At 35.8% G+C, this 23,942-nt stretch overlaps 2 protein-coding genes across 9 annotated transcripts; one reads left to right on the top strand and one right to left on the bottom strand.

Annotated features, from left to right (window-relative positions):
• The first annotated feature begins 1,262 nt into the window (after positions 1-1,262).
• Positions 1,263-12,418, top strand: LOC128015231 (dynein, cytoplasmic 1, intermediate chain 2a). 8 transcript variants are annotated; one of them, XM_052598906.1, is made up of 17 exons: positions 1,263-1,410; positions 2,296-2,404; positions 2,502-2,616; positions 4,076-4,166; positions 5,495-5,554; positions 6,532-6,647; positions 6,725-6,811; positions 6,888-7,050; positions 7,126-7,225; positions 7,308-7,433; positions 7,914-8,060; positions 8,146-8,259; positions 9,088-9,221; positions 9,292-9,436; positions 10,293-10,433; positions 10,505-10,630; positions 10,723-12,418. In XM_052598906.1, exons 2-17 carry the CDS (start codon positions 2,297-2,299, stop codon positions 10,831-10,833), a joined length of 1,884 nt encoding a protein of 627 aa, XP_052454866.1. In that variant the 5' UTR covers positions 1,263-1,410; position 2,296; the 3' UTR covers positions 10,834-12,418. The 8 variants fall into 8 exon arrangements, with proteins under 8 accessions (XP_052454866.1, XP_052454861.1, XP_052454867.1 ...); XM_052598901.1 differs by having other exon boundaries at positions 4,025-4,166; positions 10,720-12,418; XM_052598902.1 differs by having other exon boundaries at positions 1,294-1,410; positions 4,025-4,166.
• LOC128015230 (electrogenic aspartate/glutamate antiporter SLC25A12, mitochondrial-like) lies at positions 12,414-22,028 on the bottom strand. Its single transcript, XM_052598900.1, has 18 exons — positions 21,934-22,028; positions 21,154-21,207; positions 20,136-20,281; positions 19,381-19,496; positions 18,840-18,979; positions 17,916-18,062; positions 17,694-17,832; positions 17,512-17,605; positions 17,344-17,428; positions 16,974-17,058; positions 16,023-16,181; positions 15,833-15,885; positions 15,662-15,742; positions 15,438-15,578; positions 15,192-15,330; positions 14,359-14,517; positions 14,186-14,276; positions 12,414-13,304 (listed from the first exon to the last, which is right to left on the bottom strand). Exons 1-18 carry the CDS (start codon positions 21,943-21,945, stop codon positions 13,100-13,102), a joined length of 2,046 nt encoding a protein of 681 aa, XP_052454860.1. The 5' UTR covers positions 21,946-22,028; the 3' UTR covers positions 12,414-13,099.
• Between the last annotated feature and the right edge of the window lie 1,914 nt (positions 22,029-23,942).

Raw genomic sequence — 23,942 nt, 5'->3', positions numbered from 1 at the left:
GATATTAGGATGCTTTTTTGTCGTTGTTTGATAATCTTATTCACTATGAATTCTCATTCCATTTTGTCATATGGAAAAGAGATGCAAATTAAATTTTTAATTTGGGGTGATCTATTGATTTACAAGCTCTTTGTGCTGTTCTCTCATATGGGGCTGGTGTCTAGAATAAAAATATGAATGAATAAATGAGTCTCTTACTGATCAGACAGAATCTCTGTGAATAAATAAGTGCATAATCAAGACATTCGCTTATATTTCAGTACTGATTATGCACATATGTTTGCACTGCTAACTGAAAATATACACTACATTCAGACTCACATCTATTAATTTATAAAACACATAAATACAAAACAATAGCATACATGACAAAGCATGAACCAGTGCCATAAATAGAGCTCTGCATCTACCTCTTACACACGTTCATCTTTCCGTTTATAGCAGGAAAGTACCAACCGGGAGGGACTGAACTCATACTCATAAATCAGGTACATGTGAACTGCAAAGAGACGTACTTTGGATTCTATTCTATTCTATTCTATTCTATTATATTCTATTCTATTCTCTTAATACACAGCAAATAAGTATGTTTCTGCCAAAATTATATATTTAAATATATGTTGTAAACAGCAAACCTCAATAAAATATATTTTTATATATAAATATATATTTAACTTTAGCCTTCACATATTTATATTATAAATATATACAGTACATTTATATATAGACATATATAAATACATAATTACACTTTGAGACATATTTTTTGCAATTTTTTATATATTTTTTTCCAAAGTGGGTTTAAATGGTTAGAAAACATAAAGCACATTTTATAGGCTTAGTGTATGTTTTTTTTATTACAGTATAAATCCAGTTTATTAAATACTTCATTCTTCTGAATATTAAATGCTTTATTTTATTTTATTTAACCTTCTTAATGTTTGTCCTTGATTTTTAGTAGTTATTTATTTATTCTCCTTTTAATTAAAAATTCTCCCTACTGCTATCTCTAGCCTTTAATCTTAGTGATTGACGATTGTGTTGATAAAGCAAAAACCTCTTCAAAACTTAATTAATTTTGTATATTTTTAGTAGGGTTTCCAATTTATTTTGTACCTAAATGTTATTTTGATTATTTTGTTAGTAAATGATGTTAAAAAGTGATGCTTGCAAAAGGCAGAAAAGTTCATCACTAATCTATCAAGTGAAGGTGCGCTCTCTAGCGGTCACTTTATGAAACGCCTCATCCTCTGTGTTGTGTTTGAGACGAGCCCTTCGCGGCTCCCGTAGCCGCATCCCAGATTCAGCGCTGCTGTCACAACAACAGAAAGAGGATAAGAAGTTATTAGTCAACTGACAGAAGAATAATCCTCTCCATAACGACTCCGAGCAGATAACATTTCATTTCAAGTAAGGATACTGTTTTTTTTCTTTATTAATAAACAGGTTTTTTGATGTTAGACTGGGTTATTGTGTTTTAAATGGCGATGTTTCGTTGCCTGACGTGTGTTATTTACATTATAATAATAAATAACGTTACATTCTTACTGAAATTCATTTAAAACAAAGCACAGCATGACTTCACAATGCAATGGGTTTTTAAAACATAAATTTAAACGGTTTACAGAAAAAAGAAACATATATTTACAGCTGATACAACCAGACAGATGATGTATTTAATGCACTTCAGACAAATTATATAAGTAGATGTCCTGAAAGCTATATATAATTATGTGTGAGGACTTCATGAGTAATTATGATTCCAAACTGATGATCTTACGAGCTTTCTCCGGGTTTTAGCGTAATCGACTGATCATCCGGGACTCTTACAGGAGTGTCCCCTATGTGTGGGTGCGCGCGCGCGTGCGTGTGTGTCATTGAACAAACTCTTCTCAGGCTACATGGGCATGGAGCCTTCTTTTAGTAAACATCAATAATAAATTATTTTATATTATTCAAGCTTATCATGCATGCATGATCCAAGCAGAATACAAAAATATAAAACTAAAAATTATGCCCAACTTTGTCCGACTCTGAAATACTGAAGTCATGGTGCTGGTGTGGACCAGAATGACCTCAGCACCATCAGATGTGTGTGTGTGATATTCTCTGAATGGCCACCAGAGACTGCTCATGTAATATGAAACATTAGGATAATGCATTACAACCAGGGTTATTATAGTTAACTGATAACCATAAAAGCAAATTGTGTTGTGAATATTGTTGACTCTTTGACAAATTGCTCTGCTTGCAAATACACCCAGAAGACTTGATTTGATTCAGATCTTTTTGCAGAATGTCTGACAAAAGTGAGCTGAAAGCAGAGTTAGAGAGAAAGAAACAACGACTGGCTCAGATCAGAGAGGAGAAGAAGAGGAAAGAAGAAGAACGGAAGAAGAAAGAGGTCAGCTGTGGTGAAACTGCAGTGATTTGATCTCTTTGTCTTTGTAATACTGAAACTATCTCTCTCTCTCTCTCTCTCTTTCTCTCTCTCTCTGTAGCTGGATGGACGGAAGGAGGGAGCGTCTCCTCCGCAGGATGACTCTGATCTGGAGAGGAAAAGGAGGGAGGCAGAGACTCTGCTGCAGAGCATGGGGATAGTGGACCCCTCCATGGGTATGAAACACAGCAAAGCAGCATGGGAAATGCTTTTCTTACTAGTCAACTACAACCTAATGACAAAAAGGGGTCATATCGAAAGAATATATATACAGTATTTATACACACATGTATATTCTGTCACTTTCAGACCTCAAAACCTCCTTTCCAGTGAGAAAAGACTGTTATTAACATCATAAATCTAGTAGCAACATTTTTGTTTTTACATTTTTGGAAAGTAAAAGACAATCCTCACAAGGCTGCTGTTCTCTCAGTTGGTTGTGCATCTTTTTCTTCCACACTTTTTCCTTCCCCTCAACTTTCTGTTTACATGCTTGGATACAGCACTCTGTGATCAGCCTCTTTGGTTTTGAAGACTCAGGAATTCATTTATTGAGATGCACCTGTATATTGCACAGGCATTACATAACAGAAAGTAGTTAAAGCTGCTGCGTGAATGTTGAGTGTTGATATTTTTTCCTTTTTTGGAAAATCATAAAAAAGCTATTTGCAGACTGGAAATGGGTCGAAAAAGGGTTGTTTATTTATCTTCAGCATTTTTCTGTTCCTCAGACAGATTTACATATTAACACACACTTTACATGTTTACATGTTAAAGAGATACTTCACCCAAAAATGACAATTCCGGCATCATTTACTCACTTGTTTCACACCTGTATGAGCTTCTTTCTTCAGCTGAATACAAAAGAAGATGTTTTGAAGAACATTGGTTAATAAACAGTTGACGGTAGCCATTGACTTCCTTTGTATCTTTTTCCATAATATGGAAGTCAATGGCTACCGTCAACTCTTTGGTTACTAACATTCTTCAAAATATCTTTTAAACAGGTTTGGAACATATGAGGGTGAGCAAATGATGAGCATATTTTCATAACTGGGTGAACTATCCATTTAATCACAGCTAAAAAACTTGTTCTGCTCAGCCGCTGTGAGATAATAAGGAGAAAACTTGATAGCTGTTATTATTCCTTCAAAACTATATGATATGACCTATTTGAGCCCTTCCTAAACCTGTTTGGCTGGTTGGTTAGCAGCTCACCTGTCCTGACCACCTGACAAGAAACCCAAAACCTTCAAATAAACTCATTTGTTATCCATTTCCCCTGGTTTCAATGTTCATTATATCCTCTTTCTTCATGAATTAATTTGGTTTGGTTTGGAATGAGCACTGATCTCTTTTTAACACACGTGGATCCTGCATGAATATTAACCACTGTCCTTTTGTCTTCTCTCTTTTTCTTTCTTTTGCTCAATCCTCTTTGGTTTTGCTGCTTCATCGTGATTATTACACCACTCTGCTCTCGCTTGTTTTTGCTCACCTACTTTTATTTTATGGTTTTTTTTTGCATTTTTTTTATTTTTATTTTAAACCCCCTCTTGGCTCTGCTTGTGCGTGTGTATGTAGTGCAACCTCTGCATGTAGTAACAGAAGATACCTGTCTGTTTCACTATTTAGTCCCCCCTCCCATGTCCCCCTCGGCCAAATCAGTGGACACCCCCAGTGAAACGGGCAGCCAGGACTCAGGAGACGGCGGCACGGGGCCGAGGTGTGTACACTCACATCAGAAATATCATATCACCGCATGAGTACATTTATATCAACATAATTGTATATACACTACCACTGAAACGTTTGGGGATTAAAAGACTTCAAAGACATTTATATTTCTATCTCAAATAAATGCTATTTTTTTAAACATTCTATTTATTTAAAAAAAAAAGTCTACTAAAATATGAAGAAGCAAATCAGTATATTTTCATTATTTCTGAAGATCATGTAACACTGAAGACTGGAGGAATGATGCTGAAAATACATCACAGCAATAAATTACATTTTACTATATATTCAGAGAGAAAGCTGGCTTTCAAATTGTAATAATCTTTCACAATATTGTGATTTCTACTGTGTTTTTGATCAAATCTGGTGAGCAGAAGAGGCTTCTTTCAAAAACATTAGAAAATCTAGATGACCCCAAACATATGAACGGTGGTGTTGTTCATTTTCCTTACTGTAATTCTATTAAAATATAGTTTATACTTTATAACACCATGTGATAATGCCTGTTTTTGGATAATTAAGTGAATGAAATCATTTACAAATGAAAGATTCTGCATCCTGTTTTTCTTCATTAGTCATGACAGCTTCGCAATGTAAAACACAGATCATTATTTTAATATGTCGCCTGGCAAACTGAAACAACTCATCTTTGCTTCACGCTCTGTATTTCACATTCCTTTGATGTTTCACTCTAAAAATGTTTTTGATCATTATGTATTAACTTCCTTTCATCTTTTTCCCCGCATGTTTATAATCTGTCACAAAATGTTTATATCAAATTGTAATAAATGGTTTGGAGTTTTTAGAAACTCAAAATAATACAATTTTTTTATTAATTTATTTCAAAGTGTTGGAAAAAGTGCAATAAGCTTGTCACTTCAGGCTGACACTGTTTTCTTTGAAAACATTTTATTTTAATTTTTGGGTGTATCGAAATGTCAATGATTACATACAGTACATTAAGAAACTATTAATTTATTTTTTCACATCTTGAAAAAACTTCTAAAAGATTTTTTTTTGAAGCATAAGTCCTATCATAATGTTAAAACACACGAAAAATAAGTGATTTTGATACTTTCTCCCATGGTGGACCTGTTACACCAAAAACCGTTCAACCATCATGTTTAAAAGGCCAAGCCCTTATAAGCACAGACATGCAGATAAACTTTATTATATTTCAAATGTACGTTTCTCAATATTGTATTGTGTAGAATGTGAAGCGTGTGTGCATGCACATGTATACTTGTGTATAACAGCACCTCTTATGCATGCGTGTCTGCCTGTGTGTGTGTGTGTGTGTGTGTGTGTGTCTAACAGGACTCTTCATTGGGACTCTGACCCCTCTACTCTACTGCTCCATTCAGACTCTCAGCTCGGGTACTGCTGTCTCTCTCTCTCTCTCTCTCTCTCTCTCTCTCTCTCTCTCTTATTAACCATCACTCCTACTGCACTTCTCCTGCATTCTCTCCTTCTGTTAACCTTCATTTATTCTTCAGTCAAGTCTTGCTTTTTTTCATGAAAACAATGTGATTTACAACTCTCTTAAAGATTAGTTCTTCAGAATTGTATTGTTTTCAAACACGTTTCCATCATCAGACTCCTCCTGCTTGTCATTAAACAGAGAGTCCAGGAAGAGTGACCCATGATTTGTCAAAATACTGTACAATCTTATTTCCTGTTGGAAAGCGTTCAGACATCATACTGTTACTATATTGACCTTTTCTGACCAACATGAAATGTTATTTTTGTAGCATCCCGAATTAATATTTAGTTTAGCATTTACTTCATAAGGCTCCCTCAACCTTTTTGTTTTGACAGTCTTGCATAGATTCAAGCCTCCCATAAACGTGTTATTCACAAAGTGACTTTGTGAACGTTATCACACTTCAGCTGATAAAATTTTATCGATTTCTGAGTTTTCGGTGTGCTATTTATTTATTTATTTTTTCAATTTAGCTATTAATTATATAAAAAAAATTGTTTTTTTTTTATTTAGAAATTATTTTTTAACAAATCAATTTTAATTAAATATAAAATTTTAATTAATTAATGTACTATTTATTTATTATTTTTAATTAGTGTTTTATGACTTTTTAGTAATTTATTTAGTTATTTTTTTTTACTGTTTCATTTTTGTAATTTGTTTATTTGTTCTTTATCATTTATTTTAATTAATTAATTTAGATATTTATTATTTTTCATTTTTTATTAGTGTTTATTTAATTATTATTTTAATTTAATTATCAATTGTTTTTCATTTAATTATTCAATATTTTTTATTAATTAAAAAGTATTTATTATCACTGTATCCCAGTATTTTTCGATCTAAACATATGCATCTGTATTTTCTGCAGACGCGGCCTGTTGAAGTTGGGCATGTCAAAGGTCACACAGGTGGATTTCCCGCCCAAAGAGCTGGTGTCTTACACAAAAGAGACCCAGACGCCCACACAGACTGATCACAAAGACGGTAAATCACACAAACGCTGCTTTTCTTTAATGCATCAGTGTGCAAATGAAACTGAACTCCTTCATTGCTGTGTGTAGATGAGGAAGAGGAGGATGATTTGGTTTTGACGCAGCCTGTTCTGGAGCATCAAGAGGAGAAAGACTCTCAGAAAGAGGAAGAGGAAGGTAGTGCTCTCAGACATAGTTAGACTGAAAATATGGCCGCTTTCCAACTGCTGAAGGGATCTGTTTCTGTGTGTAGTGCTCCCTCATGATCTGACGGAGGAACAGAAACAGCAGATTCTTCACTCGGAGGAGTTCGTGACTTTCTTTGACCACAGCTCTCGGATCGTGGAGCGCGCTCTCTCCGAGCAGGTGGACGTGTTTTTCGACTACAGCGGACGGGCTCTTCAGGATAAAGAGGGGTGAGTGTGTTTATCTGTCAGCAGATGTGTTGGTGTGATGTGTGGTTTGTGATTGTTTTATTGTGTTTGTTTCAGAGAGTCTCAGGCTGGAGCCACACTCTCCCTGAACAGACAGTTTGCAGACGAGCGCTGGTCCAAACACAGAGTGGTCACCTGTCTCGACTGGTCACCGCAGGTACATGATCACGCTGGAAGTGTCTAACTCTGCTTTTAAGACTATTTCACTGAGGTTTCCTGTTTTCTGTCCTTCCCATCAGTACCCGGAGCTGCTGGCGGCGTCATACAGCAGTAATGAAGATGCTCCACACGAACCCGAAGGGGTGGCTCTCGTCTGGAACATGAAATATAAGAAAACCACACCAGAATATGTCTTCCACTGCCAGGTGATGAGCTTAACGCATTTCTCTGTGAAACATACGCATGAAATAATCTAAAGTATTGTTTTGTCTTGGCATTATTCTGATCTTGTCCTCAAGAGCACATTTTATTTATCTCATGAAAATCTAAAAGATTGTAAATCAGACGGGGACTTTTATATTCGCAATAGAAATAAGTTGAGAATCACTGAGAAAAAGTAATAATGATTATGATGATAATAAAACACTGGAATGCATATATAAATGCATCATTCATTCAATAAGTACATAAAAAAGAATAAATATTTTTTTTATTAATCAATGAGTTAAAAAAAGAGGACAAGCGGTGTGGATGGATAGATGAATTAATTCAAATAAATAAATGTATTAAAAATAATAAACAATTCAATAATACATTTATATAAATAAATAGAGCACAAGTTGTTTGGGGATGGATGAAAGAATGAATTCAAATAAAATAAATAATTGATTAACTTGTGTGTTCAGTCTGCGGTGATGTCAGCAGCGTTCGCACAGTTTCATCCCAATCTTCTGGTTGGAGGCACGTATTCGGGGCAGATCGTCCTGTGGGACAACCGCAGTAACAAACGCACCCCTGTGCAGAGGACGCCTCTCTCTGCCTCGGCTCACACGGTACACACAGACACACACCTCCTCGTCTGCAGCATCTTCTTCCTCTTCATCATCTGTGTGTGTGTGTGTGTGTGTGTGTGTGCAGCACCCGGTGTACTGTGTGAATGTGGTGGGGACGCAGAACGCTCACAATCTCATCAGCATCTCCACCGACGGCAAGATGTGCTCCTGGAGTCTGGACATGCTGACCTCACCGCAGGTAACACACTTAGCACAGCTAGCTTAATGCTGTCCAATGATTTTAAAGGCAACTTCTGCAGAATTAAAAAAAAAAGTTTTTGCATCAGAGAGTTCACTGTACAGAAAGCATTCAGAAACTCTTCAACAGATGGATTTTTAAGAACTTTCCTGTGTTATGTAATTATTTGTTGATTTAATGTTTTTTTTTTTAATGCAACTATTTATTGTGTCAATTTATTTATTTCAATTATCTATTAGTAAATTATTTATTTACTGATATATTTTATGTTTTATTTTATTTTAATTTATGTTGTACAACACTTTGGTCAGTCATGTGATTGTTTTAAATGTGCTTTATAAATAAAAGAACTAGAACTTGAACTAGATTTTTAATTAATTTTAATTCTTTTAAATTCATTTATTTATCATTTATAGATTGTAAGAATTATTAATTTAATTAGGTAAAACACACAAGGCCTCTAGATTAACTACTGTTCAAAAGTTTGGGATCAGTAAGTTTTATTTTTTTAAAGAAATTACTTTTATTCAACAATGGCGCATCAAACGTGACAGTAAAGATTCAAATAAATGCATTTTCTCTCAAATCTTACCCACCCATACTTTTCGAAGGCAATGCATCAACTGATCAAACATATACCTCGAATGCAATACAAGTCATTTTGGAAAAAGATTATCTGTTATATGCATTAATATAAAATTCTGTGATTTCTAAAAATGTCAACAGTTTGAAATGGAGCCAATCATTGGCTCTCATTGATCCAATCACACAACAGCAGTCAAACTAACGGCTCTGAGTGTGTGTGTGTGTGTGTGTGTGTGTGTGTAGGACAGTCTGGAGCTGGTGTTCAAGCAGTCTAAGTCAGTGGCCGTCACCTCCATGTCATTTCCTCTGGGTGACGTCAATAACTTTGTGGTGGGCAGCGAGGACGGGTCGGTCTACAGCGCCTGCAGACACGGCAGGTGAGTGTGTGAGTGTGTGTACAGCTGTTTGTGTCTGCTGAGTTATATTGGTGCTCTGTGTGTGTTGTAGTAAGGCGGGCATCAGTGAGATGTTTGAGGGTCATCATGGACCAATCACAGGCCTCGACTGCCACACAGCGGCAGGACCGGTCGACTTCTCGCACCTGTTTGTCACTTCCTCTTTTGACTGGACCGTCAAACTCTGGAGTACCAAGGTGCCAGACACACTACTGATATAAACACTACAAACATTGTTTATACGCTATCATACTATTTGTTACAGTTTATTTATTATTTTTTTAAAGTATGTTTTATCATTTAGATTATTTAGTTTAACTCTATTTTCTATTTCAGTTTTAGTATTTTTAGTACTTAAACCTAGTACATAGTTTACACCTGTTAATATTTTGTTATTTCTGCTTTATTTTAATGAACACAAATAATTGTTCATAGTTTCAGTTCAGAGCGCTGCTCTGTTTGTGTCTCTCCTGACAGAATAAGCTTTCATTTATTTTTATTTCAAATTTTCAAATTTTAGCACCGCAACATTTCAGTTCCAATTTTCCATTTAACTTTTTTTTTTTGTAGAATATTTATATTTTATTTCAAATTTATTTCAATTAATGAAAACGTTTTTTAATAGTTTTAGTAACTTTTTTTTTTTTCAGTTTTTTTAATATTTATATTTTACTTAATTTGATCTTTATTTCATTTAGCAAAAAGTTTTTAATCGTTTTAGTTAGCAATAATAACACTGGTCTGTTCATGTTTCTCCTGACAGATCAATAAGCTTTCATTTGTATTTCTTTCAGATTTTAGTACTTTAACTTCATTTTTTTCTTTGATCGAAGTTTTTGCTGAATACTTTTAATAATTTATTTAGCTTCAGTTTGAGTAATTTTGTAAACTTAAACTTTACATTTAGAACCTCAACTTAAATGTAAAGGTTTATATATATATATATGTGTGTGTATATAATGTAATATCAGCTTTATTCCAATGAACGTAAGTCATATGTAATAGCTTTAGCCAACAGTATTAACGCTGGTCTCTCTGTGTCTCTCCTGACAGAACAATAAGCCTCTGTACTCCTTCGAGGACAATTCAGACTACGTGTATGACGTCATGTGGTCTCCCACACACCCCGCTCTGTTTGCCTGCGTGGACGGGGTCGGACATTTGGACCTGTGGAACCTCAACAATGAAACAGAGGTACAAAAATATAATAGAAATACTATGAACAAATCCACGTTTCTTGAATGAATGATAATCTGCTGCGTCAGGTTCCCACAGCGAGCGCGACGGTGGAGGGAAGCCCCGCGCTGAACCGTGTGCGCTGGACTCATTCGGGACGAGAGGTGGCTGTCGGCGACTCTGAGGGCCGGGTGCACATTTATGACGTCGGAGAGGTGAGGAGGACGCTTTCAGTTATAAAAAATACAATGAAATGAAGTTGTGAAGCTGTGGGCATCGAAACACTGGTTTGTTTTTCCTGCAGCAGATCTCAGTGGCGCGGCAGGACGAGTGGACACGGTTTGTGCTCACGCTCACCGAGATCAACGAGAACCGCGAGGACGTGGAGGAACTGGCTGCTCAACGATTGGCTGCATGATCAACATAGCATCCCCGGCTGACCAATGACATTCCCCCTGCATTTGCATATCTCCACCCTCTCTGAGGTTATTTTAATCCAGGCTCTTTTTTAATTCTAGAGACAAATGTTATTTCAGAAAGCAAGACTTTGCTATTAACAACTAAAGTACTTAGTGTTGCTAAACATTTAGGAGAAATAATCATAATGGGATGGGATGTGGAAGTAGATTGTATATCAGGCGGAGATTTATAATATTTTGAGCTATTTCTAGGATTAGAGGCTGATTTGGAGGAAAGGGAGAATAACACTACCGATATGCAAACTATTGTCCAGCATCTTTAGACTCTGAGTAACAGGGGAGATGTGTTTTTAAAGAGCTGGGATATTTTTAACAGTCCCGTCTATTGGATAAACTTTCACATTTGGATTATTTATAGCTTTTTAAGAAATGCATTTTGTTTTTAGATTATAAAGACTGAATGCACATTTGTAAAAACCAGATCGGCAAACCTATTAACATGTAACTCAGTTCTTCTGAATGCCTTAAAGCTCATTTTATAACACACACAGAAGTGTCCACGATCTTCCATCACACAGCATTGCCCTTTTGGTGCTTGTTTATTCCAGCGCTTATGATTGAAATATTTTTTTTTTTTTTTTGCAAAATGCAATCTCTAGATCATGGTTTTAAAAATGTCCCATGATTTGTCATTTCAAAAGGACTTGGAGTGGTCTTTTGATTAGCATTAACCTAAAACTTCCCTTTGGCACATACTTAAACTAATAGAGTGTTATTATTTTTCCATTTATTTTATGAATACATTTTTCCTTGAAGGGTTAACAAAGTAGTTAATAGCCAGCTTCACAATGTCTGCATCCTGTTATATTTATGTATTTTTACCATTTTAATATGTAATTTGACATAATTATTCGTAATTTAAATTTAGTGACCTCCCAGCCAATAACACAACTGCTCTTGCATTCATTTTTAATATTTCAGTTTATTGCTGATCTATTATTCCTTAGTCTATTCATTTTAAAATTTCTCAAATCTTGGAAATTTCTATTCCTAACCCTAACCCTTAGATAATGATTAATTGTTAAATAATTATGAACAATTGAATAATAACAGCTAATTAATATGCATAGTTAATTTATTCATAATGAATATGAAATACTCATAACTACACATGACAATGACGATATAAAAAAATATATTAAAAGAATTTTAAAATATTTTAGGAATTTAAAATGCATATTTTTGTTCATATTTTCTTAAAATTCCCTTATTTGGATATGATTGGACTTTCAAAAACACTGAGCACAGTCAAAAAAATCAATTACATCACATTTTTGACAAGCCTAACCATATGCAAAATATTACTCAGCTAAAAGTAGTGCTTTGGGCATGCATTATTTTTAAATCATAAAAAATCCACTGGACAAAATGTGTGTGTTCCCTGATTTACATGACCAGGACATGTGTGTTGATCTTGCATGTGTGCGTTTGGTTCTCCAACGACTTCACTAACTCACTTTATCCAACATCTTTTGTAGCTTGAGGTAATAAACTCAATAAAACCATCACAAACTAGAAATAAAATTGAACTGTATTGATTTATTTCCATAAAATACAAGGATGAAATGCATTTAAATTATTTTCTACATTTGAAATCAACCATGATTTCTCTTATCAATCAGTCAAGTTTGGAAACCTCTGCACATCACTCTCAGTGTGATGCAGACAGAGAGAGACACACGTCTCTGTGCATGAGATGTACAAGTGCAAGCTACGCAAAGCCTATTGAGCAAATGAAGAGCGCTACAGCATGCTTCGGTCACATCAATACATCATAACCATGAGATTAAAACTCAAAAGCAGCGAATGTGCGTCTTGGGGATCAGAGGAAAACAAAACCAACAGTACATGTCATGGTTTTCCTTTCAGGAGTGTTTCATGAAAAGCTCTTTCGTTTCAGTGGCTGATGAACTTCTTTAGAGCCCTTGTTAGGTATTTCACTGCATGTGTCACGTTAGGTCTCGATCGGTGTGGCAGACGCCTACACTGTGCTTCAGAAAACACACTAACTATGAGCTTTAACCAGTGTTCTTCATTAAAACTGAGGCACTGATATGGGTTAAAGCAATCAGACTCTGAAAACGAGAATAATTTCCCATGTCCCCAACCTAAAAACTCAAACGAAATGAGGGAGAAAAAAAAGTGTGAAAAATGTGGGCAAATGTACTGCAGGAGGGAGGCATGCAGCCACCGGAGGACAAGACTTTACGAAGCACCATCCTGTTCCCTGGTTTCGGAGTGAATGGCTGTGACCCCGGACGATTTGAACTTGGGCAGGTGAAGTCCGAACTTGTTCTCCACGCCGGCAAAGGTGGCGGCTGCCAGACGGTAACCACCCACGTGCTCAGGACTGACAGGAGGAAGCTCAGAGATCCGGGATTTGGGCGTTGGTTCAGAACCAGTAGGGCGGCTGGAAAGAGGAAAGGAAAAGAGTTTTTTTTCTTACAGCAGATGCTTATCCAAAGTGACTCAACATGCCATATTTCTCAGTGGTTTAAGAAGTGCAACAACACCCTTTCTCAGAGAAAAAAAACTACCATTATCAGGAAACCATTTTTTGACCAAGTCCAACAAACATTCTATGCATTCTATCAAATTTCAACATAATTTTTCAAGATTATTTTGAACATAAGACAAGGCTGTATTTATTTGCTCAAAAATACAATAAAAACAATATTCTGAAGTATTATTACAGTTTAAAATAACTGGTATATTTGAATACAATGAAAAATTTAATTTATTTCTGTAATGAGCAGCTGAAATTTCAGCATCATTACTTCAGTCTTCAGAGTCACTGAAGAGTTCAGAAATCATTGATATATTAATTTACTGCTCGAGAAACATTTCTGATTACCATCAATGTTGAAAACAGTTTATATATCTGTGATAAATTTTTTAAGGATTAAGAGAACAGCGTCTTTTTGAAACGGAAATCTTTTTGCAACATAAATGTCTTTTCATGACATTTTTAATCAATTTACTGTAATGAAACCTTGCATAATAAAAGTCTTAGTTTCTCTCAAATTGAAAAATCTTACCTCAAATAAATATGAGTTTTGAGACATTTTAATGATTTGTAGCAGCAATGTTGATCCGTACATTATTAAAATTTCAAATGATGCGCAAAAACACTTGTGTATATCAGCTATTTTATAGCAACCTTGAATGAACCTCATCCATCAGATATTATATCACCTAATCTTTCTGATTTGCAAGCATGATGTGTGAATCTTCTCCTGAGAGGTCTGCTGTCATGCAGTAAAACGTGTGCTTCACATGATCAGCACTTACTGTCCTCCGAAGTCAACGTAGAACCATCGCTGCAGGAGCTCGTAGGTCACCAGGGTCACACCGAACTGAGGGGAGGAACGAAACACACGAGCTACGGAGAACACAAAGAGAGGACTGTGAGTGAGTAATGGATGTGTAATGACATCAGTGTCATCGCGTGTGTGTGTGTGTACCTCCAGCTCCCTTCCACAGAGCTCGGAAGCCTTCCTCCTGTAAGATCTTCCTGAAGCAGTCGATCACTCCAGAATAAGTCGTCTGACCGGCGCGGGCAGCCACCTGCAGTCGTGTTTTGATGACATCAGCAGGGGTGACGAGCGAAGCGGCCGGGACACCTGTAAAATAAAAACATCCAGACACCTATTAATACATGAAACAAAATGTGTGATCTTCAATAGGAAATCTTGTCTTATCATGCATGACACATTCATATTTGTCATTTTAAGGGAAAATAAGATTATTATATATTTTTTTTCAAATTTCAAATTTTGAAATCATGAACCATGCTTGTTCTACATTATTTTCCAATGAATATCAAATTGTTCAATAATATGATTTAAGTCACGTGCACTGTGGATGTGTGTTTGTAAAAAGTAGTGGAAGATCTGTTCTTCCATCTTACAGCGAAAAAAAAAAAGAAGAAAAAAATGTATGGGCTCGGTGTATCGCTTGTTGACTGAGATGTGGAAAATTGAATTCAGAGGAATGCAGGCTTGAAGATGGGGTTTAAGAATTTTGATTTTTTTTTTTTTTTTTTTTTTTTTTTTACTTATGTGATTGTACTTGGTGACTTGTGGCACTTGCTATGTGAACACTATTAAAAAAAAATTGTGGTGTACAATCTCCAAATCAGTCATAATAGGGGAAAAAGCACACAGCAATGAAGTGGATAAACTCTAAAACAAGTGCAAAATAGACACACAATCACTCACTCACACACACGTGTGTGTACAATCTTTAACTTAACTGGGTCAGCATCACAAAGTTCAAGCGAGAGTCATGTTCTGACCTGCGATGGCTCCAGCGGTCAGCAGCTGCAGAGGCCCCACCCTTCCATCCTCATCCGCCATACTAGCCTTCGTATGGGCATACACGGGGAAATAGATGGCAGAGAAGGGGATATCACGCAGGAAACAAGCCTTCGCACCCTGAGGAGGAAAACCAGTAACATTTATGTGTTACAGTTCACACCAAGTCATCGATTCGGGAACAGTGAGTTACAATGTCAAATGTAATTGTATACGACGTTTCCCACCTTGTAGAGGCCAAAGAAGCCAAGGTCTCGAACCACACTGAGCGCGCTCACTCTGGGGCCTGTAGTGATCTCACCGGCCACCTGCAGACGAATCTTAACAATCTCCAGAGGATTGGTGAAGATAACCTGTGACCCACCGGCCTAGAAAGACAGACACAAAAAGTTTAGCCATTCAAGTAGAACATAACCCAGTTTAACAGGTCTGTGCGGTTTATTATACTCACACATCCTCCGGCAAGAATCTCAGCAGCCAGAGGTATTGTATCTTCTTTTGTGGTAAATTTGTCCCTCACAAAGTCATTCACCTGGAAGAGAGACACAGATATATCTCTATAATTGGCTTAACTGTCATCTGATTAGAAACAGCTTTTTACAGGATGTTTGATGACACTCACTGTAAGCTTGATGGCTTTTTCTGGAGCCACTCCGATGAGCTGGGGTACAAGACCTGATGGGGAAAGCACACACGCACACACAGAGAGAGAAGAAGGAAAAAAGAAAGTGGGATCAAGGTTAAGAAAGCTGAAGACACATAGTTTATTTCATTTCGTTCTTCTGAAGCAGCGATGATGGCACAAATCCAACCTCTATAAAAGCCGAAGAAGCCCTCGTATCGCAGGACCTTCTTGGCGCAGTCAAAGCTGTTCTTGTACATGAGCTCTCCTACGAAGGAGCCGGTGGAACGCTGGTTCTGCATACGGGTCTTGACCAGGTCTATGGGGTACACAGCTGTGGCACCAGTGGCTATAGACACACACACACACACACGATAAAGTACATTTCAATCAAGTGTAATAACATATATATACTCATCCATGTAAACCAGAAAATCTTGTGCATTTAAAGAGGCCACGGAAAACAAGATTGGTCTTTAATTCTTGTAGATTTGAAAATACAGTAAAATAAGCACTAGTGTGAAACATTATTGCAATTTAAAAAAACAATAATATATTTTAAAACGTAATTTTTCCTGTGTCCTTCAGAAATCATTCTAATATGCTGATTTGCTGCTCGAAACATATTTCTTAATATCAACGGTGAAAAGAGTTGCTGTTTAATATCTTCGTGCAACTGTACTTTTTTATTATGAAGTTCAAAACAATTGTTTATTTGAAACCGAAATCTGTTGTAATTTTGTAAACGTCTTTACGGTCACTTGAGCAATCTAATATGTAAAGATAGCATTCTATTAAAAACTGTGACTCATTTAAAGACCCTTGAATTTCAGTGGTTTTTAGTCAGTTTCTATTAGCATTGAAGTCCGTCATAATCAACTTGAAATGCACATTTCAAATTTACTGTTTAAGACTTCTTGGAAAATGGAAAAAAGGGATCAACAACTCATCTTGTACACTGACATATCCCAAATTTTGCCACTACAATGCTTTTTATAAAGGTACTGACCCTCCTCCTAATACCACCTGAACAAATCACAGTTTATGACTTATCAACTTCCTTTATCATATGGAAATACATAACGCAGAATGGAAAACTGTACTCATTTTGTGGTGTCTTTATAAATGAGAAAACTCAAACCTCCAGCGATGGAGCCCAGAGTAAATCTGTACGCCGACTCTGCTGCCTGCAGCCACACGGGCCGAGAAACATCCGCTTGTGAATGCTGCAGTGACAGACAGACAGCAAGAAATAAGCATGCGAGGCACAAAAACTACATGTACAATAGTTTGGGCCGATCTGTATTTGAGATGGATGACAGAAGCTTGAATATTTATTTAAAACCTGATTTTACATTTTCTGAAGAAAGTGAGATTGGAATCTAATCCCTAGTATTGAAAGTGTGTTTCATGCCATAATGAGTCACTGATAACATAATTTCCGTAGTAATATACACATTTAAACAATTCCTAATAGTCTCTTATCTGACGGTTCATACAGATAAGCTCACCTGTCTCTGCGCCTCTGCTAGATTATATGGCAGGGCTCCTTCCTCCAGTGGTGCTATCCGCTCGATATCAGCCAGGTTTAATCGTCTACACATCATAACATACACAAACACACGATCAGCTGATAATGCTGCTTATGGTATGTGTGGAAGAACTTAAAAGGAAAGTACCCTGTTTGGGAGTGCAGGCCTGCTAGCTGGAACAGGATGTCGATTTCCATAGGAGTAATCTGACCAAACTTATTTGCAGAATGAACAAACTCCTCTACAGATGAAGAAAATGTTAGATAATAGTTAAAAACTTTATTCTGATGTGCAGATGAACAGAACTGGATATGACAGAGGGCACGCACCTTTAGTGACGAGCGTATCCTTGCGAGACCCAGCGAGAGTGCTGTAGATTTTACGGATCAGTTCCATGTTGTTCAGGAGAGAGTTGAAGGCATTGAAGTAGGAGAAGCTCACCATGTGAGAGGTGCCACCGCCTGCTGCCTGAGAGGACACAAACATTTAAACTTGTTACAACAACATCGCAACAAACAGTTTACTAGATGGAAAGAGAGCCACACACTTACAGACACAAGGTTTTCCTCCACAAAAGGTGTGAGCATGTGGTGTCTGATGGTGGACATGATGTCACTGAAGTCCAGGGCAGAAACAGCGCCGCTCTTGACCTTGTCTTTCTGTGCGAACGCCTGTCTCGCATGCTCCAGCTGCAGCTCCTGTGACAACAAGCACAGAAATTAGATTTTTGCTAAAAGATGAACTTATACAGAAGTTTTGCCAAAGACCAAAGGGTCAAGATTTGACAGGTTGGCATGGGCCAATTAAAACCTGATGGTGCAAAATTTAACATCATACATCATTCCAGGGGCCTAAATTAATATTATCTAATACTAATATTATCTTATAAATAAACATTATTAAATGTACTTTTATTATTGAAATATAAAATATAATTTTATTGTATTATAAAATTTATATTACATTATTATAGTAAAATTTCATCGATACTATATTAACATTTTATATAAAAATTATTAATTAATTAAGAGGTTGCATTTAATTTTATTATAAAAATATAAATTATTATTATTTAAAATAATAATAATTTCATACAACTATCATTAAAATAATAATAATACTGAATATTTAGTAATATTAAATAATATAATATAAACTCTACAATTTAATAAATTACATTAACATGTCATTAAGTTTATCATATATAAAAATTTCATTATATTAAATGCATTATTATTAAGATAATAATAATAATACTACTACACAATTATATTTTTATTACAATATAATTATATTATTATTAGTAGTAGAAAGATAAGCATTATTTAAAACTGATATAATAAAAGTATAAAATATGTTTTAATAAAAAATGTAATATGATATTTCCATGATGAGTGTGTATAAATAAATAAAATCTATAAATAAAGGTGAATGAATGTGATGAATGAGTGTGCATAATTGTTTGGGTGTTGTACCTGCAGGAATTGGGTGAACTCCAGGTAGCTGAGACTTTTTTTCCTGTCATTGCCGAAATGCAAGCGGATGAACTCACAGTCCCAGTTGAAGGGGATGTGGTGGTGCACGGTGGTCTGGCTGAAGATATCACGCACATTCTCTGTTAACACACGGATAGGCTCAGATATACACTCCTGAAGAACATAATGGGCGTTGCAACATTACTGACAGTGTTTAAATGTGCTCTGAACACGTGACCATGTGCGAGAATGAATGTGTCTGTGTGTTCAAGGTTAAGCTGCTTGTCTGTTTAGCATAACTACATTATGACCAGCTGACTCCGTTAAAGGAAATGAAACGCTACGGGTCATTTCAAAAACACTGCAAGCTGTAGGCAGCATTAAATGAAAGATGAAGGAACTGGAACAACATACATACAAATCTCAACACACATTCTTAACTCTGAATTGATTTCAATAGAGTTTGATGTCAGCATGTAAAAATACAGACGTCCACTTTAAATAAGACTGAACATTTCTATACAGTCAATACTGTTCTCACCGAAGGACACAGATCCAGTGCCTGTCTTGTCAAACAGCTGGAAGGCCACGATGAAGAGAGCATCAGGCACACACAGCACCGACTCGAAGGCCAGAAACTCCTGAAACGAGATCAGCCTGGATAGAAACAAAACAGAAGAAACATTAGAAATACACAACTTGTTGTCATTCTGCGATCTCTCACACACACACACACACACACACGCAATTAAATACACCACCTTTTAAAAGTTTGGTGAAATATACGATATTTTTTTTTATAAATTAACACTTCTATTCAGCAAGGTTGCATAAGATCAAGGAAGAAATGAGAGTAAAGACAAGACAAAAAAAATATATTTCCACAACAATAAATAGTTTTTTTTTAACATTAATTATAATTGCTCTTGAGCAGTAAATCAGTATATTAGAATGATTTCTGAAAGATCATGTGACACTAAAGACTGGAGGAATGATGCTGAAAATACAGCTTACTATTTCACAATTTATTTATTTTTTTTATTGCATTTTTGATCAAATAAATACAGTCTTCTATAAAATACTTTTAAAAATTGTACCGACCCCAAACGTTTGAGAAGCAGAGTATGTGCAATACATAATTTTCTACATTTTGCCATATTCATTAGCCTGCTACTGCAAAAAATGATGTAAAATTAATGCAAGTGTGAGAATTTCTTGATCTGAGCTGAAGTTTAGGCTTCATATCAAACCATCAAGAATTATAATACTGAACGATTACACCGATGTCCGTCTCACCCATCTTTTGTAGTGTCTGCCACACCGGCGAGCAGCTGCACAGTTTTAGGATTGAAGTGAAGCTGCGTGTGGAGGCCCAAATACTTCTGCACGAAATCATTGGGTGTCATGTACCGCTCCCCATCCTTATCCACCACACTGGAATACTGAGGGGAAACAACACAAACATAATCACAGCATCTGAGCACCATGTAAAGCAAGATTGAACATGCATGTGTGTTTGTCTAATGTGTAACCTGACTTGTGTAAAAATAGAGAAGAACCTGAAGCTAAATGTCATATTGTTATGCATGGCAACAGATGAGAAACGAAACTGCAGTTAGCTGTGTAAAATAACACTGGCTTCTCCCATACAACTGTGTTGGCAACATACTAGCTGAAATAGTATTTAACAAGTACCAACATCTGCATTGCAGGACAAATGTGCAAAGGTGACAATCAATATTAAACTAAAGCGAGACGCCCCCCTGACCTTATAAAGATATTATTCACTCATCCATCTATTGCCCTGACATTCATGTCTTCTTCCAAACATCCATCTCACACACTTGAGTCCTATTATTATAGCCACATAACATACAAATCTCTGTGTTACCTGAAACCAAAGCGGCTCAACAAACAACTTCTCTCAGGTGACAGAGGCACAAGATCTCATAGACCGGAAGTGATCACATATCAACACAACAATTAAAAAGCCCTGACTGACAGTTAATGAAGGACACAGATTGGTGTTTTCCTATTCGTGCTACAAAAGGAAGCATATACACAATAAATTGTGTTCAAGCATGCATGCCAGTCTCTTTAAACTGCTGTGGAGAAGAAGAGATGACAACAGAGGGACATTTAAAAATGCAGCATCACTAAGGAAATAAAGATTTAATGAAAGACAATCTATGGTGGCTGCTTCTAAGGTTGCAGTTTCTAATAGGAATTGACTGCAGTGTAGAGGAGGAAAAAAAAAACATCCTAACCTGACATTACACCAAAATTAAGCGTTCAAACAAAAACTTTAACTTACCTTTTGAAAGATGACCTTCAGCTCATTAGGGTCGGCCCTTTTGGTTAACTGAACCTGCAGAATCACATCAAGGTTAAATTACACTGTAAAGATGAACTAAAGAGCTATGATCTAGAATTGTGGACAAAATCACCACCACATTTAGAGAAATATATTGCATGTTTTACAGAACTATCTGCATCTATTAAATGTTTCTCAGTGAATCCCAAAATGACTAGGTTTTAATGAACGAATACATTTTCTAATGTTCAAAATTGCATTTATTCCCAAATTCTCATTTATATCAAAATATCTTTGAGAGCACATTCAGCATTATTGGGACTGTTTGACAGAATGGGTGCAAAACTAAACAAACTTAATTTTTTAAGTACACAAAATAACCAGTCACAAACACATGAAGTGATAAAATTAGCCCAGTTTCGCCCACAGAGCTTGATCCTCACACGCCTGACTAGACTTTACAAACAATTCTTCATCTCGAACAACACAAAAGTCTGCTAAAGAGCTGATTAATGCGGGTTAACGCACAACTCTGATATTTTTTATTGTTTTATGATCTTCACAGACACTAAATTCAGACAAAGTCTCAGCGCGAGCGCGGCGATAAGCTCAGTGATGCTCGCGCCGGACCGTTAAAAACGTTAACCGCGGTCTCTACTCATCCCGTTTACGGATCTATTAGCAATTCTCCCGTTAATAATAAGCAACTGTAATTAAAAGTCGACGGCTAAAATAATGAAAACAAAAAAATTCTGTCAAACGCGGTGTCGCCGGAGTCACCTTGGCCGCCATGCTGCTGTCTCACGTCACGTGTGGTCGTGGGGTCGCGCAGGCGCGTGGCCGATGAGAAGAACCGGGAACTAGAGATGTCAAACCTCACGAGGTTTGACATCTAGATAAAGATAATAATTTGACATCTAGATAAAGATAATATCTATTTGATCAAGATAATAGCATATACATAAATAAATATAAATAAATACAATACGAAAATAAATGCTTATTTAAATTTTAATTTTAAATCTATACAATTTCAATGAATAAATAAATGAATGAATAAAATCTTATCTGATTTATTTTTGTGTAGTTGCTAATGTATCCTTGTTTATTTTGAGAACCTTCTGGAATGTCTTGTATTTTAGAATTCAACTAGTTTAAAGCTTTAGGTTGGCGTAAGAAAGCCTAGCTTGAAGTTCAAAGCAGTTGTAAAAGTTTAAAGTTTGAAAATTTAGCTAGATTAGATAGATGCTGAAAGCATGATTAGCATGTTGCCAGCATGTTTTAGCATGGTTATCTTGCAACTTTTGTGTTGCTAGCATGATTACCATTTTATTCACATGTTGCTAGCATGTTTCTAATGTTATTAACATGTTGCTAGCAGGATTAGCATGTAGTTAGAATGTTGTTCATCATGTTTCTAGCATGATTATCGTGTTTGTATGAATAGCATATAGTTAGCATGTTGCTAGCATGTCTAACATGCCGTTAACATGATAAGCATGTTGTTAGCATGATTAACGTAATTATGTTGCTAACAATTTTTTAGGATTAATACAATGTTGCTATAATGATTAACATGTAGTTAACATGTTATTAACGTGTTTCTAGCATGATTAGTGTTGTTAACATGTTGTTAACTTGTTTTTAACATGATTAGCATGATGATAGCATGTTTCTTACACAATGAGCATGTTGCTAATCATGTTTCTAGCATGTTTTAATGATTAGCCTATTGCATGTTGTTAGCATGATAAGCATTTTGTTAACATGTTGTTAACATGTTTCTAACGTGGTTAACATATTGAAAGTATTTTTCTAAGATGACTAACATGTTAACATGATTTACATGTACCTAGCATGTTGCTAGCAAGTTTCTAACATGGTTAACATGTTACTAACATGTTTTAACATGATTAGCATGTTTATAGCATGTTTATAACATGAATAACATGTTACTAGCATGTTTTTAACATGTTTAACGTGTTGCTAGCATGTTTTTAATTGTCTGTAACTAGCATGTTGTTAACATGATTACTATTTTGTTAGCATGTTGCTAACATGTTTCTTATGTGGTTAACATGTTGAACGTATTTTTCGAAGACAATTAACATGTTGTTAACATGATTTACATGTAGCTAGCAAGTTTCCAACATGACTAGCATGTTTCTAACATGATTGACATGTTACTAACATATTGTTAGCATGATTTAACACCATGATTTTGCATATTTCTCCCATATTTTAGCACACTATTAGCATGCTTTAACACTTTAGGGGCATCCCAAATTGTGTACTTATTAACTATTCTATGACACTTTGTAGAATAAATAGTGTGAGTAGCGTGTTCATACCGAAAATTCTTAAAAGAAACAGTGCACTTTAAATACCCAGATGATGACCTCAAATCACCAGAAGAACGGAATGTTGGAAACTTCATGAACTCAACCGTCGCAGTAATCGTTAATTGTGTAGTGAAGAGGGAGGGGTTATCAGACTCCATTATATTATACATTATATCCTTATATTATTCATACACAATATACATAAGTACACTGTGTATGAGTGCATAGTGTGTCACTACCTTATGGTCACTACACACAATGAGCTGTTGAGACCACGATTAGCATGTGCCTCTTAGGCTAGATTAGAAATATTAGAATGGAAGCTTAAGAGATAGTACATAGAAGGGGATTTGATTGAGTCCCAAGGAATTCTGGGATGTTAAATTTAAATTTTGAACATTCCATGTTTTTTTATGATTTTAAATCTTCAGTTTTATGAAAACCATA

The sequence above is a fragment of the Carassius gibelio genome, chromosome A6, assembly GCF_023724105.1.
Source record: "Carassius gibelio isolate Cgi1373 ecotype wild population from Czech Republic chromosome A6, carGib1.2-hapl.c, whole genome shotgun sequence".
Classification (NCBI taxonomy): domain Eukaryota; kingdom Metazoa; phylum Chordata; class Actinopteri; order Cypriniformes; family Cyprinidae; genus Carassius; species Carassius gibelio.
This window is presented reverse-complemented; position numbering and strand designations above follow the sequence as displayed.